Source organism: Chaetomium fimeti, assembly GCF_033439085.1.
Source record: "Chaetomium fimeti strain CBS 168.71 chromosome Unknown B0H64scaffold_4, whole genome shotgun sequence".
In the NCBI taxonomy this organism is placed as follows: Eukaryota; Fungi; Ascomycota; class Sordariomycetes; order Sordariales; family Chaetomiaceae; genus Chaetomium; species Chaetomium fimeti.
In genome coordinates this window covers 1,766,829-1,788,611 of record NW_026944332.1, presented here as the reverse complement: position 1 = coordinate 1,788,611, position 21,783 = coordinate 1,766,829, and the positions used below count along the sequence as shown (strand labels likewise).

Here is a 21,783-nt window from a genome sequence, read left to right as displayed (position 1 = left end):
CTCGGGGATGTATCGCGGCGGACGAGTCCGGATAGATGATGCGGCCGGGGTGCATTGGCGCTGTCGAGATTTACCGGACGATGGATCAAGTCGCGCCGCCAGAATTGAGACAAAAAAAGGGCAACCCTCAACAACAAAGTCCGATGTACGTGGTGTTTGTCGCTTTTCGGAGGACGAACTCCCGAATCTCTTGACACGGTCGCTTGTACGCTGATTGGTCCGTTTCACATCTCCCACGAGGCCCCGCCCCCAATCGGCCGGCCGGCAAGCGCAAGCCTCGAGCGCTCGGTGATCGGCGATCCAGGCGCGCCGGTTGCCCACCCCCTGCCCGGGCTTGGCCCACAAATTGGCCTGTGTTGATGTCAACTTGCATCGCGGGAATGCACGATCATCGAACTTACCCTTTCGCGGAAGAGACCAGATCATAGTTGTCATCATGTAGGGAATCACAAAATATTGGAACGATGTCTCCATTTCCTCATGCAAGATCGTCTCACTCTATGATCCGGGCCACCAGCAGAGGCCCAAGCACACAACTCCACTATGCCCCAAAGCGATGCAGCCCGATAGTTAAAGTACAAAGTAGAGAAAATCACACCTGTAAATCCCCCAACCAACCAATCTATCCGGGCCACTACAACATCGCTGATAGCACCCAACCCGATCACCCTTATCCAATGCTCGATGCAAATCCAAACAGGAAATCTACTCCCCCCTCCTACGCCCCCCCCTCCTTCTCCCCAGCAGCACCCCGCCGTTCCATCTCATCCTCCAGCGCCAGCCGCTCCGAGAAGCTCATGGGCACGCCGCCCCTAGCCAGGCTCGGCGCCCTATAGCTCGTCCCCATGCTCGCGGCCTGGGCGGCCGAGAGGTCCTTGATGCTCCCCACATAGAGCTCCACGTCGTCCATGCTTGCAATCTCATCGTACAGCTGCGGGTTCTTGACCGGGGGCATGACCACGGACCGTCCCATGTAGGAGCCGACGCTGTGGCCGAACAGCACCGACGAGGGGGACATGGGCGGGATCTGCGCGGCGGTAGAGGTGGATGCAGAGGCGGCTAGCTGCTGGTGTACTTCGTTGCGGAGGCGGCCTGGTGGTGTGGGATCTTCGTCGTCGGATTCGGCGTCGGAGATGTATTTCTGGGGGTTTTCTGACCGAGACGCGGAGGACCCGCCGGCCTCGTCGTCAAAGTCGAAGAGCGGGTTGAGGTCATCGTCGTCTGCGCTGTGGTTTCGGTTGCCTTCGCTGGCGGTGGTTTTAGACGCGGGAGTTGCGCCATTTGGTACCCGGGTAAGTGGGGGGACTGTGGAGGGTAGGGGTGGCGTAGAGGGGGATGGCGTGGAGGAAGACTTTCGCCTGACTGGGATCGAGAGAAACTCGTCGTCGGACACGTTCTCGTCCTCGTCCTCGTCCTCGTCGTCATATATCGCCGAGTCCTCAAGCGGCGGTCCGGGTTGTTGCCGATGTGCAAAGCACCCGGTGCCATTCGCCCGGATAGTCGCCTGAGAGTCGGTCTTGGTCGGCCGATCCGCTGTTTTTGCCGGTTGTTTTGTGCCGTTCATTTTAGCGGGCGTCTCCGTATCTGCGTTGACTTCTCTCCAAGTCGTTCCTTCTTCCAGCGGACTACGGGTGAGTGCCTGCAACGCCTGTGTAGAGGACACCTTTCTTGGTTTCGGGAGAGAGTCCTCTTCCCCTACGGCGTCGAGCAGCGACGTCCCCGAGTAGGCAGTTGACTCATCCCCGGTTGCGACAGCCGGTGCCTCCGCCTCGGGCTGCGGTTCAGCCCCACTTTCCTCGTCCGGGGCGATGGTCGGTGCCTTGGGGGACGAAGATGCAGGAAACACCTCTTCTCCCTCAAACTCGAAACGTACCCGGCGTGGGCTGCCCTTGACTGAGCTGGACGACCGCCGTAGCGCGCTTCGCCTGGTTTTTGAGTCGCTGCCTGAGGAGTCAAGCGATGACGTGGACTGGTCGGTCATCCTCCGAACCGCGCCTGGCCTGTCCTCGAGATGGTGGAAAATTGCCGGCTTGGACTCCGCCACCTTCTTCACATTATCAGCCGACAGAGCGAGTGCTGTTTCGCCAGAATTCGGTAACGGCGGAGACATTGGTGGCGGCGACATCGGCGGCGATTGCAGTGCGCGTTTGTTGCTCTCGAGCAATGGGAGGTAAGTTGGCGTGAACAGGCCGTGGAATTCCTTCTCCCTCGCGTGCGGATCCCTCGGGCTCTCCTTCGGCGTGCCCGAGGTATGGCGGAGAATGGGCGGGGGCGATTTTCGACCGTCCCAGGCGCTGCGGTCGATTGCCGGCGAGTCCGGCGCGTCACGACTGGGGCAGTCCAGCGCGGAATACCTGCCCGTGGACATGGACGCGGCGATGGCTCGGGAGACCTCGCCAGAGACGGAATCCGGATACTTTTTGAGACACTCGTCCATGTGTTTGTGGAATTCTGTTAGCATGTCGCGCCGATATGCAGCGACCTTGCCATCGAGCTCGGCGAGCTTGTCTTGCAACTCGGTAACGAGTCGGGCGGCGTCGTCCATTGTGTTGTTGCGGACGAGCGATGCCGGAGCCCGAGGCAACCCCGCGGACGTTAATGATGCGCGTGACTCGATTGATTGGCGATCGGCAGGCTGCAAAACATGACCCGCGCCGCAGTTACACTCGGGGATGGGTTACGTGAGCCTAAACAAGTCGCCGTGGAAGAGGAGTGGCCTCAAAAAGCGGGAGACGGAAGCTGTGAGAAGGGCCGGGGATGATGCAGGTTTTGTGGAAGAAGTTGTGCAGCTGGTTAGCCTAGGGCTGTGTCTCTTTTGCTGGCATGTGGCATGTGGTGGTGAGGTAAAGGTAACGTCAATGAGGGACAAACCGCTGGGGCTCTTGGGTTCCAGAACCTGCAAGTCCCGCCTTGACTTTCAGTGGAGGCTCCGCTTATTCGCGGGAGGGGCTGCTGTGGACCCCCAGAACCGGCACCAGTCGGCAACGGGTGTCCCTCGATTGGCGATGCAGCACCCGAACAACGCTCCTTCTTCGCCTGCACGCAATCTATCCGTGCAGCCCGCTAGATGAAAATCTCTACCGGTCAACCGCCGGCGAGAGAAAATGCAGCAGCCCCATTGGCACGGAACGGCCGTGGTTTGCTGCGGGCCAGAGTAGCCTCAAAGCAGCCTCTGTGCCTCTCCAACAGCCTTGCCATGGGAAGCTGGTCGTTGACTCGTTGCGTTGAACAGGGGCCTGGCATTGATGAATGAGAGTCGAGCCAGCATATGCGGCTCATCTCAAGATGTGGTAATGGGCGGGGTTATCGCGAGCCGGATGGCCTAGATCTTACCGCTGCATACCTGCAATCCAACGAATACGGCTTCACGGAACTACGCCCGACGCCACCGGCTCGTTCCCCGCCCGGGCTCTTCCATCCAAGACACCCATTAATGCGGCCGATTCTCGAGTAAGCTTAGCTCGTGATTTTGGCCCATCTATGTACAAATGCATGTTTGAACTACTTACGAGCTTGGCTGGTCAGCCTTGTTGAGCAATACCAGACTCGTTGTCAGCACGATTGAAGTCCTTGTTTTTGAGTACAATCCATTGGTAGCTATTCGTACATTAGAGCCGCTCATCATCGGCGGCTTCCTCGGGGCGAACCGTAAAGTATCCGAAACATGGAAAACCTTTTGGCCAACCTAACCGTCCCAAGCCAACGGCAACATAAAAACGAAAACATAGTAAGTAGAACAGCAAGTAGAGCCAGACATTGGCGAGGCGCAACGGCCATCAACCAGCAAGGGATGCAACATTCGAGCCTAGACAGAGATCGGCCAGCAATGAACATGAGATCCTACCACCTGGATTGGTTTCGGGAAATAGGGGTGTTCAGGCGTCCCGCATACGAACGTCTTCAGCGAGGACCTCGAGAGACGGTTCCTTCTTGATACGCACGTTGCCACCGGAATTTCCAGGGGACGTTCGATCGGCGCTGGAGGCAACGGGAGTTCCGCAGCCAGAACCTGAGATCCTGAGTGGCGTTCCGGGGTCGGGCGCGGTCGCTGATGCTTCGAAATCGGCATCCATGGCTGTTGTATCCTCATCTCTGACCGGGCGCAACACCTGTTCGAACTGCTGATCAACCTGGGAGAGCAAATTCCGAACCTCGTCTCGAGAGCTCGACAGGGCCCTGAAAATGTTCTGGTCGATGAGCAAAGAGCGGTAACCGTTATCGACCAGGCCAACGACATCCTCCACCTTCTTGACCACTTCTGCCTCGAGCTGTTCGAGGGTGTCGTTAAGAGCGCTCTCCACGTCCTTCACGGCTGCCTTGAACATGGTGTTTCGCGCCTCATCAACGTGAGCAACCACATGTGCCTTCATGCGCTTGAAACAGCCCATACCTAAGGAGGAGTGAGTACTCATATCACATTCATTTGCGTCATGTATTCTTACCACGCTCTCTAACGCAATGCGCGTAGGCGCTCGCCATCGCCGAGGTAACAGCGGGAATAAAAAGTCGACTTGCTTCCTTTTGTCTGACGCTGACCATAGCTTTGAATTCCATGGCGTCCTTGAGATCGCGTTCCAGGTTTTCCACCTGCCGAGTAACCAAAGCCAAAGACGGAGCCTTCTTCAACTCTGGGCGCTGATCCATCTGCAGACGGAACGATCTCAATGATTCCCCAAGGGCCTCGGCTAAAACATCGAGGTTGTGGGGGAAAGCACTGGAGAAGACGTACTCCCAGGACCGTGCTAGACGTTTCGTCATCGGGTCGGCGAGGGCTATGTTGGGTTAGGCATTTGGCTGGCTTTGACGGAACAGCGTGGTCAGGGTCATAAAAGATTCGCTTCACTTACCGGAGTTGAAGTCCACCGACCTCTTTAAACCCTTGAAAACACCGCTACATAAAATGTCAGGAACGATGATCTAGAGGGGCAAAGCGTTCCGAGCACATACTCCCGGTAACAAGTCGCACGGAAGGTCTCGTATGCCAGTCCTCCGTTGTTCCTGTGACAAATCCATGACTTGACCGTGGGCATGGCGGCGGCCGAGGCTTCTCTAGCCGCCGACTTGAATTTCCGAGAGACGTAGGAAGCTATAAGTTCCTGGGACCGGACAAATGAGTGTCGGATCGTCAAGACAAGCTCCTATGCAAAGGCAATGAAAGGTTAGTCCACGGTCCTATAGCAAAGTGGCCATCTATTCATATGAGCATCGATTGTTCTTACCAGCTGGAGACTATCCATAGCCTTAGCGAGGGATTGAAGCTCTTTCTCTCTCATGTTATCGGCGAGCTTCAGAGGTTGACCAGACTGCACCACTTGGAGATGAAGCGATGTCAAGAAGCGACTAAGTTCGCTGAGGAAGCGGCGGCCGGTTACTGTCCGTGTCTCTTGGACGATTCCCAAAGCATGTCTCTGCAGAGCCGGGATCTCAGTATCCTCAAGATGAGTGAAACCTGAAATTCTCTCATCGTTCTCGAGTCGACCGGAGACCTTCTGGTATGCCTTGCTCGACACACAGAAAACGAGGAGCTTTTTGGCGACATCGCTATAATCACGGCGAACATTATCAGGATCGAAGTTGTCCTCGTCGTCAGCCGCATTTTCTTGGTCTAGCCTGGTACCTCGTCAGCGTCAAGAGAACCGGGCGTAATCGATGGAAACTTACTCCCGAACACCCTCAGCGAACTGTGTCTGGATGGCGGGCCGAGAATAGCCATTGCGATATTTTATGCAGGCCTGCTTCGTCTCGGACTTGAGAGACCTGATCTCCGCCCTTACCTCCTTGAGATCCTTCTGCGTCGAAGAACCTAGTTGTCTCAACTCCTTGCGCGCCGTACGCAGTTCGGCCAGACGAGACTCGGTTTCCCGCAGTTGCCGCCTTGCTTGTTCCCGGGACATGTGCTCCTTTTCGGGCTCATCTTCCGAAGCAGCCAGCTCCTCACACTAGGTGGAGTCAGACTCTTCGGAGTTGTCATCGCTCTGGCGTATTCGCTTGCTAGATTTTGAGGCTGCTTCCCGGGTCGGCCTCTTGCGGGAACCCCCCGGGGAAAACAAAATCAGATCATCCTCATCGCTCGGGTCGTCGAGGGCTGATCGAAGATTGTTGATATCTGCCTGGCGTTGTTCAATCTCGCCGTCAATCCCAGACAATCCCTTCTTCACGGTGTCATATTTCTCTTGAAGTTTGTCGCGTTCTGTCTCTCGGAGACCGGTGCGAGCATGGAGCTGTGCGGCCTCGGCCTCCTCTGGCAAAAGTTTCAGAATTTCAGTCACTGAGATGTCGTCGGCCTTCGAACAAATAACGGTGATGCTCGAGTAATTTCCATCAAATTGCAATTGGCGTCTGAAGGTGTCTCCGAGGAGATTTTGAGCAACTTTGTCGTCGACTGCCCGTGCGATGGGCGCGACGACCCAGAGTCCCGAGCATCGCTCGATGTACTTCGCAGCGACTGCAGATCGGGCTGCATTTGAATCATGAACACCGGGCTGTACCGCGCGTTAGCATCTCAGTCATACGGGAATGCCAGAATTGCCTACCAGGTCCACCAAAACAAGGCCTGATTCGAGAATTGACGACCGCACAAAGACCTTGACGACCTTGATCAGAGGCCAGTACTCCAAGTCACTGGGCTCCTTCTTCCCACCGCGCGCTTTTTCTTTGGAATCGATGAACCGCTTGAGAAGGTCCAGGAAATCCTTGGAGGTGGGGGCGGTAACCTGCTTAACGGTGCCAAACAGATCCTTGACTGAGGGTTCTGCGACCAGTTCATCAATGTCAAACTCGCCTTTCCTGAGTTCCTCGCTCTCCAAGAATGGGTAGACAGCACGCATCTTGTGGTAAGCAACGGCTGCCTCACTCTCACCGCTCGTGTATTCTGTGCCGAGCGCATCTTGACCGTCTGTCATATCGGCAAGCATCACCCGCAGTTCCTTAACCCAGTCATCTTTGGAAATGAAGTGGATCTCCGCGCGGTACTTCTGGTCTTCTTGCTCCGACTCGTTGTAAGCAATCTCTGTGATGACCGCAGTGCATGCGCGCATGCAGTTGGTCGGAACGAGGCACTCCTCATCCAAAACTGCATTGATCACTGAGCTCTTGCCGGCTCCTGTGCTTCCAACTACGCCCACCACTGAGGGCTGAGGCGCGGCCTGAGCCTGAAGTTTATCGCACGATTTTACCCATTCGGCGATTTCGGGCACAGTTTTTGCAAGTGCAAAGGCCTTCTTGATGCTGCTGAGAATGCGAAACCCGGTTTGAATGCCGCCCTCCAACTCTGACGGGGATTCACCCGATATCAGCTCTTGAAGCTGGCTAAGCTTCATAAAGCTATTCAGGTCCGAGTCGTCCATGATGTTCCTGCTGGATATGTTAACTCTGTGGGGACGACAAGTAAAGATGAAATGCACGAGAAATCACTATTGAGACCAAGTGATCGGATGAAAAAGATTATCGCTGATTGGTAACAGCAAAAGAATTGGAACCTAACTCACTCGTATAAAACACTCGTCTGTCTGGGTCGTAGTGACACGCGATGCTGTTTCCGAGTATGTAGTGCGAGCTGCTTCAGCCGCGCAAGGGAAGACGATGACAAGCGTTGGATCAAGTTGCGAATTTGAAGCCGATGATCGCGTTGAAAGAAGGGAAAGTAAAAATCACAATAGCTGATCAGTCTGTTTCAGCTGTGATGAGATTTGCTCCCAATCAACCGACTTGGTTAAATCTGGGTATGCTTTGGATGGAATGGGTTTGAAGTTCCGACGGAAGATGTGGGTTGAAAGAGAGTCGGTTAGAAGAGTCAGAGGGCATTGCCCGGAAATGGTGGAAGGAAGGCAATTATAAAATGGCAGAAATTCCGGATTTCAGGAAAACAAAAAACCATCGAGAGGCTTTTGTATTCCTGCTCGAGAGAGTTGGGCGGGGCGGGGGATGAGAGAAGAGAAGACTTCCATAGATGAGAAATCGGGGAAGGGGCTGAAAGGAAAGCCTTTATGAACGGCTTCAAAAACAATGGTCAGTTCTGTGTTGGTTTTTCGCATTTTAAAGCCACAGCCTGTTCAGGCCATAAAAGGGACTTGGGCTTCTCGGTGGCCATCACAATGAGGATTGGATGTTTGGACCTGGAAACTACCGCGCCCTGTGCCTGGAATTGGAGTGGTTTGCCCTTCAATATTGTGGACAACCTGGAACTCTCATGGTGTAGAGTAGGTAGATAAAACGGAGGTAGAATTAGTGTTAGAGGTATTTGGCCACTATTTTAGCTCTTTCCAGAGTTTAGCTCGAGCTCAGGGGCCACTGTTGTGAATCTTTGGTTCAGGAAGGAACGACGTTGTAAGATGCGGCTCAAATCGGTTAGGACCTGCCAAGACCACATGCGCCCACAATAACTGACGCTAAAATTGACCGCCTTCCCTTTTGCATTCTTTTGCCATTGCTGGGCACTCGTCGCATCCAGCACCCACATTCACAACCGGACCGAGACGCGGTTTCATTCAACAAACCACGTCTCATTCTGCCGTGATTCGGCGCTAACAAAGTGATTTACCTTCGTCGCATCGCCGATTCGTTTTTTCCGATAAGATCGCAACGACAAGTCTCAAGATGTCGACCATCACCCCGACGGCGCTGCAGAGCTCGCAGCCGCCCATCATCCCGCTGAGCTTCAATGGGAACCAGCCCGAGACCATCCGCCTGTACCCTCTGTCCAACTACACCTTTGGCGTTAAGGAGACCCAACCGGAAGAAGACCCGAGTGTTCTGGCGCGCCTCAAGCGGCTGGAGGAGCACTACCAGGCCCACGGCATGCGGCGCACTTGCGAGGGCATCCTGGTGTGCCACGAGCACAACCACCCGCACATCCTGATGTTGCAGATCGCCAACGCTTTCTTCAAGCTCCCGGGCGACTACCTGCGGCCCGAGGATGATGAGGTCGAGGGCTTCAAGGCACGTTTGGACGAGCGGCTCGCCCCCGTCGGCAGCCTCGGCGAGGGCAACAAGGCGGCCGACTGGCAGGTCGGCGACTGCCTCGCGCAGTGGTGGCGCCCGAACTTTGAGACCTTCATGTACCCCTTCGTTCCGGCCCATATCACGCGCCCTAAGGAGTGCAAGAAGCTGTACTTCATCCAGCTGCCGCACTCGAGTACGTCCTTGCCGTCTATGTCTAGGGTCATTGCAATGCTAATTTGCCGTCTGCAGAGGTCCTGAGCGTCCCCAAAAACATGAAACTTCTCGCCGTCCCTCTCTTCGAGCTCTACGAAAACACCCAGAGATACGGTCCCCAGCTTTCGGCCATTCCCCACCTACTCAGCCGCTACAACTTCGAGTTTGTCAATGAGGACGGCGAGGTGGTTGCCATGACGCCAGGCTCCGGCCCGACCGACGGTGAAGTCCCCAAGACCAAGGTCTTGGCTGGGGGCGACGATGTCGACATGAAGACGGAGAACGGGACGCACTAATTGGTGGATGGCATCGCTCATGGGTTTGCTTTTCGGCGGGCGTCCGGCGTTAGGGTTGGGCATCATGGGACGGCGATTTACGGGTAGATATCAGTGGCTGGAAAGCAATGCTGGAGCCCGTCATATAGATGGCAGATTGGGAGTATACCCGAGATCCGAATGTGAATTCATGCCTTCTCACCCTGAATGGTGGCTACTATCTTGCGTGTGTGCTTCGAAGCACGGAACTCGAGGTACCAGATGCCTTGCCACGTCCCCGTGGCCTATCCTTGTTAGCGTTGTGCTTGGTCCTTTCTTGATATCATGCAAGCTTACCAGCTTTCCATCCTTGATGGGAATCGTTACGCTCGCCCCGATCAACGCAGACTTGACATGCGCAGGGAGATCATCAGGCCCTATCCCCCGCATCAGTCATTCCCGGCCTTAAACACTAACCAAAGTAATAAATGGCATACCTTCAGCATCATGGCGATACAACGCCTCCCCATTCGGCCCGGCCTCAGGCACGATCTTATCCAGCGTATCGCTCATGTCGGCTCTAACATCCTGCACCATCCATCCACACAAGTCAACATCTCACACCCCATTACGTCATAACGAGGTCAACACCAAAATCCCGACAGCGACCAAGCTACTATGCAGGTGGGAGAACAAAAACAAAATAAGTCAAAGACGCACCTCATCCCAATTCTCGTTCAGGCTCAGCGCGCAGCTGGTGTGTTGGATAAACAGGTTCAGCAGCCCCACCTTGTAGGACCGCAGCTCCGGCAGCTCCCTGACCACCGTGTCGGTGATGAGGTAGGAGCCGCGCGCCCGCGCCGGCAGCGTGAACTGTTTCTGCGACCACATTGTTTGTGCTGGTGACCCGGGTGGTTTATGGTCTGTTGTGGTGGTGGTGGTGCTAGTGGGGGGGAAGAGCAGGGCGAGGGGCGCCGTCCAGAGGAGGTGGAAGAGGCTGGGGAAGAGGCAGATGAGGAGGAGGAGGAAGAGGATTAGGGTTGTTGTTGTGGTGCTTGTTTCGTTGCTGTTCTTGTTGGTGGTGGTGGTGGTGGTGGTTGTGGGAGTGGGGGCTGTTCCCGATGATGGTTTGGTTGGTGATGGTGAACGTCTCGGAGACATGGTATTTCGACTCGGAGATGGCCCGGATAAGGAGGGGCAGATTATTACACAGTCACCTCCACCTCGCATGCAAAAAGGTGGAGGCAAAAAATGTTGGAGAGCTCAAATAACCGGACGCATCAATCAGGTTTTAGGCGGGTAGGTGGCCATTCACAGTACAAATCTGTTAGTACGGAACTACGAATAACTAAGTACAATTTAGTATATCCTTATCAAAGTGAAGAAAAAATAATATTCAAAAAGCTAGGTCGATATCAGTATTTCTCCTGCAATCTTTCGAAACAATTGGCTAGATAAGTCGGGAGATATGAAGCAGCCAAGGAGTTAGTTACTAATCTTTCTTTCCAAGACTCTATTGACGGGAACTCTTCTCCACGACTCAGCCTTTGTTGCCTGCTTCTTGTCAGATTGGCTGACGAAGCCGTTTTAACCAAACGATGCAACACGCGGTCGTATCATGACACACGCCGAAAATAAAATGAAGGCTTCCGTCTTACAAAGCAACGAGGCGGGCGTCGTTGGCGTCACTGGCCAGTGCCTGGCGCGGGCAGCTGGGTCGGGTGTGCGGCCTGGCTCCCTGGCTCACCTGAGTGGTAATCTGCACGACGGCTCGAGCATGGATCGACTAGATGTGGGGTTCTTCCGAAGTCGGGTGGGGTAGCTCGGTGCTCGGGGATCTGTCCCGACGGTACTCGCTCTTGGCGATGTTCGCAGCCATGTTTCGCAGTGGTTGGTCCAGCGAGAGAAGTCTTCCGGGCTCGGCTCAGGCTCTTTCTGGCGGGGCAGTTCTGCAAGCTGCATGCAGACTGGGTGCCCCTGTCAACCAGAGGCCCATCGCCCCGGGCTGCTGACAATTGCACGACGGCGACCGGCCAAAGACCGAGTTAGGGACCTCGCTCTCTTTTTCACCTTTTTTTATTAATGTAGATTCTTTCCCCCATCGGTGCGACCGCTGAAATACGGCAACCGCCACAGTCTCTAGTATAGAGCTGAAACCAATGTGATTGTTTTACATTCAAGCAACCACGTCGCCTCGTCCACGTGTATCGCTTGCTTTTCTCGCTGATCGTCACAGCGAACGAGCTAAACGCCAAACGGATCGTCCGAGCTCGCATATCGCTGTCAAGCGCTGCGTCTTCTTCAACATCCACCACCGGATGGAAACCACCAAACACAACTTACACGGTTTCACCTGACATGTCACTTCTGTACACCATTCCGACATCATAATATTTGTGCCAATGGGGCCGGCCGATTACAGCGATGGCCTGCCACAGGCGCAAAAGGTCATGTTCGAGACGGGCTCCTTCACCGGTTACCGCCATGTCGTGTCGGAGCTTGGGAGCGGCTATCTGAGTGCTGCGCGCGTCTTCGCCCAGCCATTATGCGGAAACGAGGAGGGATGGGGCCCGATGAGCCCGTTTCGATACGACTTCACGCCATGTTTTATCGACGTGTGGGTAGCTGTGGTGGCGGCCTTTGGCATCTTTGTTGGTGCAATTGCCGTTTGGTGGCTGCTTAAGAGGAAGCAATCGACACCCGTATCGAAGGACTGGCATTTCTGGACAAAACAGGTGGGTGCTGTCTTGTGATTGTGGAATTGATGATGGTGATCGTGTTCTGACTCTTGGGGTCCAGACGCTCCTCGGCCTCATCATCGCCGATGTTGCCGTCCAATTAGGTTTCCAGATCGCCAGATATCGGGATATCTGGTACGGCGACTTCAGGGTCTACACTACCGCTGCCACCATCCTCTCGCTTTTCGTCGTCTTCGCCATCCAATGGCTCGAGCACTCGCGACTCCGAAACGCAAACGGCGTTGTTCTGTTCTACTGGCTGTTCCTCCTGATCGCGCTGGCGGTCAAGCTTCGGTCCCTGATTTCGCAGCAAGTCTACGCCCAGAGCCTGCCATACTTCGTCACATATGTCGTCGGCTTCGGTCTTTCCGTGGTCGAATTCCTCTTGGAGTGGCTGTGGCCAAAGAAGAATAGCGCGTACGAGGCCTTGGTCGACGAGGAGGAATGCCCCGCAGAATACGCTACTGTCTTCTCCCGCCTCACCTTTTCGTGGATGACGCCCATGATGAAGTACGGCTACTCCGCCTTCCTGACGGAGGAGGACCTCTGGGGTCTGTCAAAGGACGACGCGACCAAGTCAACTGGTGACGCCTTTGACAAGATGTGGCAGTACGAGTTGGAACATCGGAAGCACCCTTCGCTCTGGCGAGCGCTTTTTGGGGCTTACGGCAGCCCTTACATGCTTGCGGCAGTTTTCAAAGTCATGAACGACGTCTCACAGTTCACCCAGCCGCAGCTCCTGAGGTTTCTAATCGCTTTTGTGGCCTCCTACAACAACGGGAACGAGCCCCAGCCCGTCATCAAGGGCGCTGCTATCGCACTCGCCATGTTTGCCATTGCCGTCTTCCAGACAACCATGGTTCATCAGTACTTCCAGCTGACCTTCGTCACCGGAATGAGAATCAAGGGTGGCCTGTCTTCCTCCATTTATAAGAAAGCGCTGAAGCTGTCAAACGAGGGCCGGGCATCCAAGACCACTGGAGACATCGTTAACTACATGGCGGTCGATGCCCAGCGGCTGCAAGACCTTACTCAGTTCGGCCAGCAGATATGGTCGGCTCCCTTCCAGATCATCATCTGCATGGTTTCGCTCTACCACTTGGTCGGGTGGTCCATGTTGGCAGGCATTGGCGTCATGATCTTCATGATCCCCATCAACGGCATGATTGCTCGCATCATGAGGAACTTGCAGAAAGCACAGATGAAGAACAAGGATGCCAGAAGCCGGCTGGTTGCCGAGATCGTCAACAATATGAAGAGTATCAAGCTCTACGCCTGGGGAGCGGCTTTTATGAACAAGCTGAACTACATCAGGAACGATCAGGAGTTGAAAAACCTGCGCAAGATCGGCGCCGGCCAGGCCTTTGCCAACTTTACCTGGTCTAGCACTCCGTTCCTGGTCTCCTGTTCCACCTTCGCCGTATTTGTGCTTACCACTGACCGTCCCCTGACAACGGACATTGTCTTCCCTGCTCTAGGTATGAGCCCTTCTTTACCAACCATTACCCACCTTCTTCTGGCTAACCTTGGCTTCCCACAGCTCTGTTCAACCTCCTCACCTTTCCCTTGGCGGTTCTCCCCATGGTAATTACCTCGTTCATCGAGGCGAGCGTTGCCGTTGGCCGCCTCACTTCGTACCTGGTCGCCGAAGAAGTCCAGCCTGAGGCCATTGTCGTAAAGCCGCCTGTCGAGATTTTGGGGGAGGAGTCCGTGTTGATCCGTAACGCTTCTTTCTCCTGGAATCGCCACGAGGACAAGACGGCGCTGAAGGACATTAACTTCAGCGCCCACAAGGGCGATCTGTCCTGCATTGTTGGCCTCGTCGGTGCAGGCAAGAGCTCTCTCCTGCAGAGTATCCTCGGTGATCTGTGGAAGGTGAAGGGCGACGTCGAGGTCCACGGAATGGTGGCCTACGTTAGCCAGTCGCCGTGGATCATGAACGCTACTGTCCGGGAAAACATTATCTTTGGCTACCGGTACGACTCTAACTTCTACGAAAAGACCGTGAAGGCTTGCGCTCTTCTGGATGACTTTGCCCAACTCCCTGATGGCGACGAGACCGTTGTCGGAGAGCGCGGGATCGCACTCAGCGGCGGCCAAAAGGCCCGCGTTGCTCTGGCGAGAGCCGTCTACGCGAGGGCGGACATCTATCTCATGGACGACTGCCTCTCCGCCGTTGATTCCCATGTTGGACGCCACATCATCGATAACGTTCTCGGCCCCAAGGGCCTGCTTAGCTCGAAGACAAGGATTCTCGCTACCAACTCGATTCCTGTCCTTGTCAAGTCAGACTACATCTGCATGATTAAAGAGGGCGAAATCACCGAGAGGGGCACCTACCAGCAGCTCACGGCAATGAGGGGCGCCGTCTTCGATCTGATCAAGACTGCCGGGCAAAACGACTCGGGCTCCAGTTCCCCGGTTGCGTCCCCTAGTGACAGCGACAGCGAGACGTCGACTATTATTGAGGCAGCGAGCAGCAGCCAGGACAAAGAAGAGCTAGAGGAAGCCCAGGAAAGGCTGAGCGCACTCCAAGCCATCAAACCCGGCCCTGGCAGCTCTTCTTACCAGGCCCAGAAACCGCGGGCTGGGAGCATGGCTACCCTGCGGCGCGCCAGTGCCGCCAGCTTCAAGGGCCCACGGGGCAAGCTTCACGACGAGGAAGCCCCCAGCAAGACCAGACAGGCCAAGGAGCACTTGGAGCAAGGCAAAGTCAAGTGGTCAGGTATGTGTCCAGAGGTTATTGGAGAAGCCGGTCCGCTATGCTAACCCAACACCAGTCTACGGTGAATATGCCAAGGCGAACAATCTCGTGGCCGTTGCTATCTACCTCTTTGCCCTCGTTGCTGCTCAAACGGCCCAGATTGGTAAGTTGCTCTCACGTCGCCTGCGTCCCTTCGCCTCCTTGTTCACCGCCACTTCAACCACCGCCATCAGCCTTGTTTGATCGTAACACGGATCACTAACTCGGCGCGTAGCCGGGAGCGTTTGGCTCAAGAGCTGGGCCGATAGGAACACCAAGGCCGGCAGTAACCCCGAAGTTGGCAAGTACATCGGCATCTACTTCGCGTTCGGCATCGGCGCTGCCGCCCTGACGGTCATACAGACCCTCATTCTCTGGATCTTCTGCTCCATTGAGGTACGTCTGGTCAAAGAAGCGAACCGAGTTTTGGGCTCACATGTGGTTCGCATAGGCATCCCGCAAGTTACACGAAAAAATGGCCACCGCCATCTTCAGATCGCCCATGTCCTTCTTTGACGTTACGCCGGCTGGCCGCATTCTAAACCGGTTCTCGAGGTACGTATCTGTGGCCTGACTTTCCAGAAGTTTCTCTCTTCCTTTTTCCCTTTTTTTCCCCGAGTAGGACGAGCCAGCTGCTGTGTGAGGGAGGGTTGAGACAGGTGGCTCCAACGGTGCGGGAACCACCGGCGCCAGCCATGTCGTGCCTCCGTGTCACGTAACGCCCATCGAACTCCCAATCTAGCACAGTGCAGACAGACAGCCCCAGACGTCCGCAGTTTACTGACCGTTTCATAGCGACATCTACCGTGTCGATGAAGTACTTGCCCGAACCTTCAACATGCTGTTCAACAACCTCGCGAAGTCGTTGTTCACCCTTGTCGTCATCACGGTCACGGTGCCTCCTTTCGCCGCCTTTATCGTTCCGTTAGGCCTGATGTACATGTGGATCCAGCGGTACTACCTTCGGTCTTCCCGAGAGCTCAAGAGATTGGACAGCGTGAGCCGCAGCCCAATTTATGCTCACTTCCAGGAGTCTTTGGGCGGCATCTCCACCATCCGTGCATACCGCCAGCAGGACAGGTTCGAGCTCGAGAATGAGTGGCGAGTGGATGCCAACCTTCGGGCTTACTTCCCCTCCATCAGCGCTAATCGATGGCTGGCCGTGAGGCTCGAGTTCATTGGTGCGATTGTCATCCTGGCTGCCGCTGGGCTCGCTGTCATCGCGGTGGCGAGCGGCACCAAACTCAGTGAGGGGATGGTCGGTCTGGCCCTATCCTACGGCTTGCAGATTACCACGTCTCTCAACTGGATCGTCCGCCAAACGGTCGAGGTGGAGACCAACATCGTGTCCGTGGAGCGCGTGCTCGAGTACGCGGCGCTGCCGAGCGAGGCGCCCGAGATCATCCACCGCAGCCGGCCGGCGGTGAGCTGGCCGTCGCGTGGCGAGGTTGAGTTCAAGAATTACAGTGCGCGCTATCGCGAGGGGCTCGATCTTGTGCTCAAGAATATTAACCTGGATATCAAATCACACGAGAAGATTGGCGTCGTGGGACGCACGGGAGCCGGGAAATCCTCCTTGACTCTCGCCCTCTTCAGGATCATTGAGCCTGATACGGGTAACATTAGCCTTGATGGCCTCAACACGTCAACCATCGGCCTGCTAGATCTCAGGCGACGTCTTGCCATCATCCCGCAGGATGCGGCTCTCTTTGAGGGCACCATTCGGGACAATCTGGACCCCGGCCACGTCCATGATGACACGGAGCTTTGGAGCGTTCTTGGTACGTCCCCCCGTTACACTTGCAACCAAACCCATGCCTGCCCCTCCACCTCGGTGTTCACATGGCCCTACCGTTTTATCGGGTGCACAAGACTAATATGTTTGGCGCACAGAACACGCCCGGCTAAAGGACCACGTTGCCTCCATGGACGGCGGGTTGGAGGCCAAGATCCACGAAGGAGGTAAGCAATCCGTCTTTCCACATGCTAGTTCCCATCTCGTCTCCTTCGTTTCCCGCTTTCTGTCGGCTTTTGCATGTGCCTGTCGTGTCATGTCGCGCTGGTTGCGTCATTGTGGACTGCTTGTTCCTCGGCGGCATCGCTGCGCAACACGGCTAGCGGCATTACACTTGGACTACGAAGCCCTCGGTGCGAGTGCTCCTTGACCGCGACTTCTCGGGTTCGGTTTGCCAGGCGAGTGGACAGAACACAATGCCACGGCCCGCACACGGGGGAGAGTGAACGTTGAGGTGTTCCGCGAACCGAGGCGCCGTTTTCGTCCTACCTCTCGCCTCGCCATGTGCACCACCACATCCTCCCCATCTAGTTGCATGTGCGCTCGTGCACAGGGCAGGCCCTTGCAGGATCTCCGGTACCATGGGCGTGGCCGTGACACTGGATGGGCCGGATTCCGAGCGTGGCTTGTCCCCCATAGTCCACACATCTTACCAGCGTGCTCTCCTCACTCACCGACATTGCTGTCATCCCCCAATGGTCACCGCCACAGCACATGGACTTCCGGAACCAAGTGGTCCGCCAGTTCGGCAGGTGCCAGTCGGCGCAAATTGGTGTCACTTCTCAGACCTGGCAAGGTTCGGGATCGAGATGGGCGGCTGTGATGGAACCTCACCTCTCAACAGACACGCACCACACCCCCTCCCCTTCCCCCTTTCCCCGCATTACACACACACACACACACACCCTCCCACCATGAATTCCGACCCCCCCAAAACAACCGAACAAGCCAGTCAGTCAGTCCACTAACACCCGCACGCACACAATAGGCTCCAACCTCTCCCAGGGCCAACGCCAACTGGTCTCGCTCGCGCGGGCGATGCTGACCCCCTCCAACATCCTGGTGCTCGACGAAGCCACGGCCGCCGTCGACGTGCAGACGGACGCGATGCTGCAGACGACGCTGCGCGGCCCGCTGTTCGCCAACCGCACCATCATCACCGTCGCCCACCGCATCAATACCATCCTCGACAGCGACCGCGTCGTGGTGCTCGACAAGGGCGAGGTGGCCGAGTTTGATACGCCGGCGGAGTTGATTAAGAGGCGGGGGGTGTTTTATGGGCTGGTCAAGGAGGCGGGGCTGTTGGAGGAGTAAGGTCTCTCTCTCTCTCTCTCTCTCTCTCTCTCTCTCTCCAGAAGCCGGAAGAAGGGGGGGTGGGTGCGGGGGGGGGGGGGGGGGGGGGGGTGTAAAATTTTGGTTGTTATTGTTGTTGGGAAAGGAAGTTGGGGGGGGGGGGGGGTTGCATTGGGGTCTAATAGGGGAAAAAAAGAAAGAAAAGGGGGAAAAATGAAAAAGGGTATTGTCATCATGCTGGCTGGCTTGGAGGTTGGGGGTTGGAGTAGGGACCCTGTGGACCTGGTTGTGTCGGTGTGGGTGTAGTATAAGCTGCTGCTGCTGCTGCTGCTGCTGCATGGTGAATGGGTGGGTGTAATGTACATATGGGAGCGGTACGGTTCCGCACAAAACCAGAATGCATGGTGCCAGGTGTGTGTGTGTGTGTATTTGGTCTGTATGGATGTCTGCACAGCAGGTGCTAGCGTGAACCAGTTGTTGGTGTTGCTGTTGGTGATGGTGATGCTGTTGGTGGTGATGTTGGTGTGTGTTTTGTCTTGAACCGTTGTTGTTAACATGTACTAGCTGCATCACATCACCTGCCCGAATTCATCTTCACCGCTACTCTCTCTCTCCTCTCAATTCTCTCGGTGTCGCCCCGTGTCTGTCCGGCTGTCTGTCTGTCGGTCGCCGCTGCATTGGGATGTGTGTGTGGGAGAGGGTATCACCAACGGGTCTGCGAGTCTGCACTAGTCGGAAGCGAAAGCCAAGCGAAGCCAAGCCATCCTATCCAAGGTGACGGAATTGGAGAAGTGGGAAGGTTAAGGGGATGGAAGGATGAATTGGCAATCAAATTAGAAGACCCGGGACCGAAATACAGATTATGGCGACAGACAACCAGGCAAGCAGACAGACAGACAGACAGGCAAACAGGCAGGGGGGAAAAGCCATCAACAGATACACACCACACACACAGCACAACAACACAGCACAGCACAGCACAGCACACAGCACGCATGGCCGGCTAGCCGGTGGGTTCATGCTGTGTGTGGTCTGACCGTGACCAACCGCGTGACCAAAGCTTCATGTCGTGTCAGCTAGCCACGCCGCAGCCACGCCGGCAGTTGTTGAGTTGTGTGTCTCGCATCGGAACGGGTGAGCGAGACATGCTCCTTCAGACCAGACACTTCCTCGATGGGGAACTGACACACCGAGCATCTTTATGTGGTGTGATGGGACGAAGTGTGGTTTGTTGGTTGGAGGGAGATGGGGAACTCCAGATCATGCAGGCTGCCGGCTGGATGGGCGGCGCCAAGAGACGTTGTATTGGTGACGAGGTTCGAGTGGTGTGTGTGCTCCAGTTGCCTTGTTTGGAAATAGCTTGTTGGTGATGTCGGACGGGACAAGGGCCAGGAGGGGAATGGATTGCCATGCTGGAAGTTGGAACGGTTCCGAATGGGGGATGTCGGGTTGCGGCTCAGCGAAGTGGTTGAGCATGTAAATGGTTCTGGCCCGCCCTGCTTTGCATGACCCACCCATGCGTGAGACAGGTCTAAGATGTATGGAGACGGGTGAGAGATGGGGCTCCCAGAGGAGCGACCGGAGTGTCTCCTCCAGAACGTGTGTGATCTTATTGTTGTGGCTTGAGGGGGCGGGGGGGACTGATAAGGACGGCTCAAACATCTCCGTCCCTTCCCCTTGCTCGACTCTTCAACCCCTGCTTCTCAGTCCCACTCTGGGTACCGTTCCCTTTCAGGTCCCCCTAGCTTGTTCGCACCTCATGGTTGCAGGGCGTCAGGATCAGAACGAGAAACAGGGGGGGACGTTCCAAGGCGACGTCGTGTAACCCGTCCATTTGTCCAACGATATTAATGTTCGCATTACGCAGTTGCTGACCGCGTCTGCGGGGACGGAGACAGCCCAGTGGGCTCATGCTTGGGCCTCGGGAAATATAGGAGAGGCAGAGTGACCGTCGATAATGGCGAGCAAAGCCAAGGGTGTCGTACCGTGTGGAGTTAAGCGGAAGGAGGGTGGGACAAAAAGACGTTGGCAGGTCTGAGACTGAGATCCTGCGGTCTGCTCGCCGAGTTACACCGGCCCAAGCCACTGCCGCGCTTGAAGGGTTACGCAAGGGCAGCCCCGTGGTACACGTGGTGATCGTAATGCCTAAAATGCGGATTCAGGCGGTGAGGATGAGGAGAGAACCCTGGGGGCGAGATCCAAGCTTCCGCGATATTAGCATGAAACCGACCCACGAAGTAGTTATCGTGTATAAACAGAACGGTGTGGCACCACCCGCGGAGACCGATAGCAACGGAACAACCGTGGCCCATCCACGGCACCCTTTCCCCTGAATAACGAATTGCTGGCTCGGCGAAGCGAGATGCAGCTCTGGCTGTGTCCGCGGTTGAAACACTGTGATGAAGCTTGTCAGGCACCCAAACGGAAAGTCCCAACAGGACCAGGGCGGCATGACAAGGATGGTGAGGCGGCGGCACAGCGGCTCGAAGGGGGCCGGGCTCCGCACATCTGGGTGATAAAGTTGCCAATATAAGACCCTATGTGGATCCCCTGCCGCAGGCGGGCGAGAGCATGTGAGCGGGTCCAGGCCCTGGAAGACTCGCACATCTCATCTGTTGGGTTAGGTAGTTACAAGTATGTGCATAATCTGCGTATGTACATACACACATGGCAGTTAGTTACCGTGTTTGGACGGCGATCCACTCCTCTCGGGCATGGGCCAGCTTTGGCAATACCGCGTGGGTTGTCTTGGTCGGTTAGCAAACCGTCAACGTCGACTAGCGAAGCTAGAGAGGCTCAAGGCGTCGATCCGGATACACTAAGTGAGACCCGGCGCGCCGCCTTGGCTGCGGGATCGAGAGAAACGCGCTGGTCTCTGAACGGCTTAGGGTGGGCGTCGGCGATTCCTCCGTGCCTTCGGGTTGGATGCGTGCCCCCCTCGTTATTCGTAGATGCAAGGGAATCTGGAAGGGGCATAGGGCGGGGAGACAAGCTGCGGTGCCACCCCAAGTGGCACGCTCAGCCTGGTGGCTGCTGCACGCCGAGACCCACACTCCATCCTTATCGTTGATCCAGCAGCTCTCTGTTCGAGACAAGCAGAAGTCCAGCCTTGTGGGACGGACATGCAGGCTGTGGAGACACACCGTTGGTAGTTGGCTCGGGGTTCACCTCAGGATCTCAGACACAATCAGTCACGGCTCACTGATATTGGAGCCCGTTGATGTTGAGGTCGGCGACCACGGCCACATGAAGGCAAACATGCTCTCTTCCCCGAGCCCTCATCGACGCCCGCACGGATGGCTCCAGGGGCAAACACAGTGCATCTTGGACACTTGACACATATCGTGTCAAGTACGGGGCTCCCATAGCCTCTGTCCCCGTCACTCATTCGTCTTCGTCCTGCCAAGGCCGGTGGGACACGGGGATTCGTGCAACGGCACGGTGGAAGATCCTGAGGAGGTAGGTTGCTCTTATTACGGGGGGTCGTTCGGGGCATCCCGCTCAATTCGGGAAGTCACGATATGGTAACTCGGCGCGGGATTGGCAACGATTCGAGCTTTGTATCCGTCCCTGGAGAAGGTCATCAGCGGCCTGCCACGGATCATGCTGTACCTCCATCATGGGCTCCTCCGTGGATGAAATGGGTATAGGATTGCAAGAGAACGATGGTGGTGCGGGATTGCGTCACCCCTTCGTCTCAACGAGATAGGTACCTAGATAGACGGTGACTGTGGTACGTCAGTGCAAGTACAGGCTGGGGGCTGGGACGAGGGCGAGTGCCGAGCGTCCCGGGAGGGCGGTTGTCAT

The 21,783-nt window shown here is 56.0% G+C and overlaps 5 protein-coding genes across 5 annotated transcripts; 2 read left to right on the top strand and 3 right to left on the bottom strand.

The window, feature by feature from the left end:
• Positions 1-454: 454 nt before the first annotated feature.
• Positions 455-3,001, bottom strand: B0H64DRAFT_395941 (uncharacterized protein). Its single transcript, XM_062803802.1, has one exon. The coding sequence runs from the start codon at positions 2,543-2,545 to the stop codon at positions 719-721; it is 1,827 nt and encodes a 608-aa protein (XP_062659185.1). The 5' UTR covers positions 2,546-3,001; the 3' UTR covers positions 455-718.
• An 874-nt stretch (positions 3,002-3,875) lies between these two features.
• On the bottom strand, positions 3,876-7,346 carry B0H64DRAFT_417318 (Dynamin family-domain-containing protein; the record flags this gene model as incomplete). Its single annotated transcript, XM_062805237.1, has 8 exons — positions 3,876-4,390; positions 4,443-4,772; positions 4,848-4,891; positions 4,948-5,138; positions 5,220-5,610; positions 5,662-5,914; positions 6,035-6,482; positions 6,534-7,346. 8 exons carry the CDS (start codon positions 7,344-7,346, stop codon positions 3,876-3,878), a joined length of 2,985 nt encoding a protein of 994 aa, XP_062659184.1.
• Positions 7,347-8,429: 1,083 nt separating this feature from the next.
• Positions 8,430-9,637, top strand: B0H64DRAFT_395936 (nucleotide hydrolase-domain-containing protein). The gene is made up of 2 exons (XM_062803801.1): positions 8,430-9,133; positions 9,190-9,637. The coding sequence occupies exons 1-2, from the start codon at positions 8,596-8,598 to the stop codon at positions 9,447-9,449; spliced, it is 798 nt and encodes a 265-aa protein (XP_062659183.1). The 5' UTR covers positions 8,430-8,595; the 3' UTR covers positions 9,450-9,637.
• On the bottom strand, positions 9,617-10,476 carry B0H64DRAFT_424332 (uncharacterized protein; the record flags this gene model as incomplete). The annotated part of the gene is made up of 4 exons (XM_062805643.1): positions 10,128-10,476; positions 9,905-9,995; positions 9,765-9,844; positions 9,617-9,712 (listed from the first exon to the last, which is right to left on the bottom strand). The coding sequence occupies exons 1-4, from the start codon at positions 10,296-10,298 to the stop codon at positions 9,617-9,619; spliced, it is 438 nt and encodes a 145-aa protein (XP_062659182.1). The 5' UTR covers positions 10,299-10,476.
• A 963-nt stretch (positions 10,477-11,439) lies between these two features.
• On the top strand, positions 11,440-18,065 carry B0H64DRAFT_395928 (P-loop containing nucleoside triphosphate hydrolase protein). The gene is made up of 9 exons (XM_062803800.1): positions 11,440-12,142; positions 12,207-13,623; positions 13,686-14,870; positions 14,926-15,012; positions 15,124-15,284; positions 15,340-15,443; positions 15,684-16,669; positions 16,782-16,850; positions 17,672-18,065. The coding sequence occupies exons 1-9, from the start codon at positions 11,810-11,812 to the stop codon at positions 17,995-17,997; spliced, it is 4,668 nt and encodes a 1,555-aa protein (XP_062659181.1). The 5' UTR covers positions 11,440-11,809; the 3' UTR covers positions 17,998-18,065.
• The last annotated feature ends 3,718 nt before the right edge of the window (positions 18,066-21,783 follow it).

Bases quoted from the DNA above. Each gene is read 5' to 3' on its own strand.
- B0H64DRAFT_395941 (XM_062803802.1), bottom strand. From the start codon at position 2,545: ATGGACGACGCCGCCCGACTCGTTACCGAGTTGCAAGACAAGCTCGCC.
- B0H64DRAFT_395936 (XM_062803801.1), top strand. From the start codon at position 8,596: ATGTCGACCATCACCCCGACGGCGCTGCAGAGCTCGCAGCCGCCCATC. The intron at 9,134-9,189 runs GTACGTCCTTGC...TGCCGTCTGCAG, and splicing joins CATCCAGCTGCCGCACTCGA to AGGTCCTGAGCGTCCCCAAA.
- B0H64DRAFT_395928 (XM_062803800.1), top strand. From the start codon at position 11,810: ATGGGGCCGGCCGATTACAGCGATGGCCTGCCACAGGCGCAAAAGGTC. The intron at 13,624-13,685 runs GTATGAGCCCTT...GGCTTCCCACAG, and splicing joins CATTGTCTTCCCTGCTCTAG to CTCTGTTCAACCTCCTCACC. The intron at 14,871-14,925 runs GTATGTGTCCAG...ACCCAACACCAG, and splicing joins AGGCAAAGTCAAGTGGTCAG to TCTACGGTGAATATGCCAAG.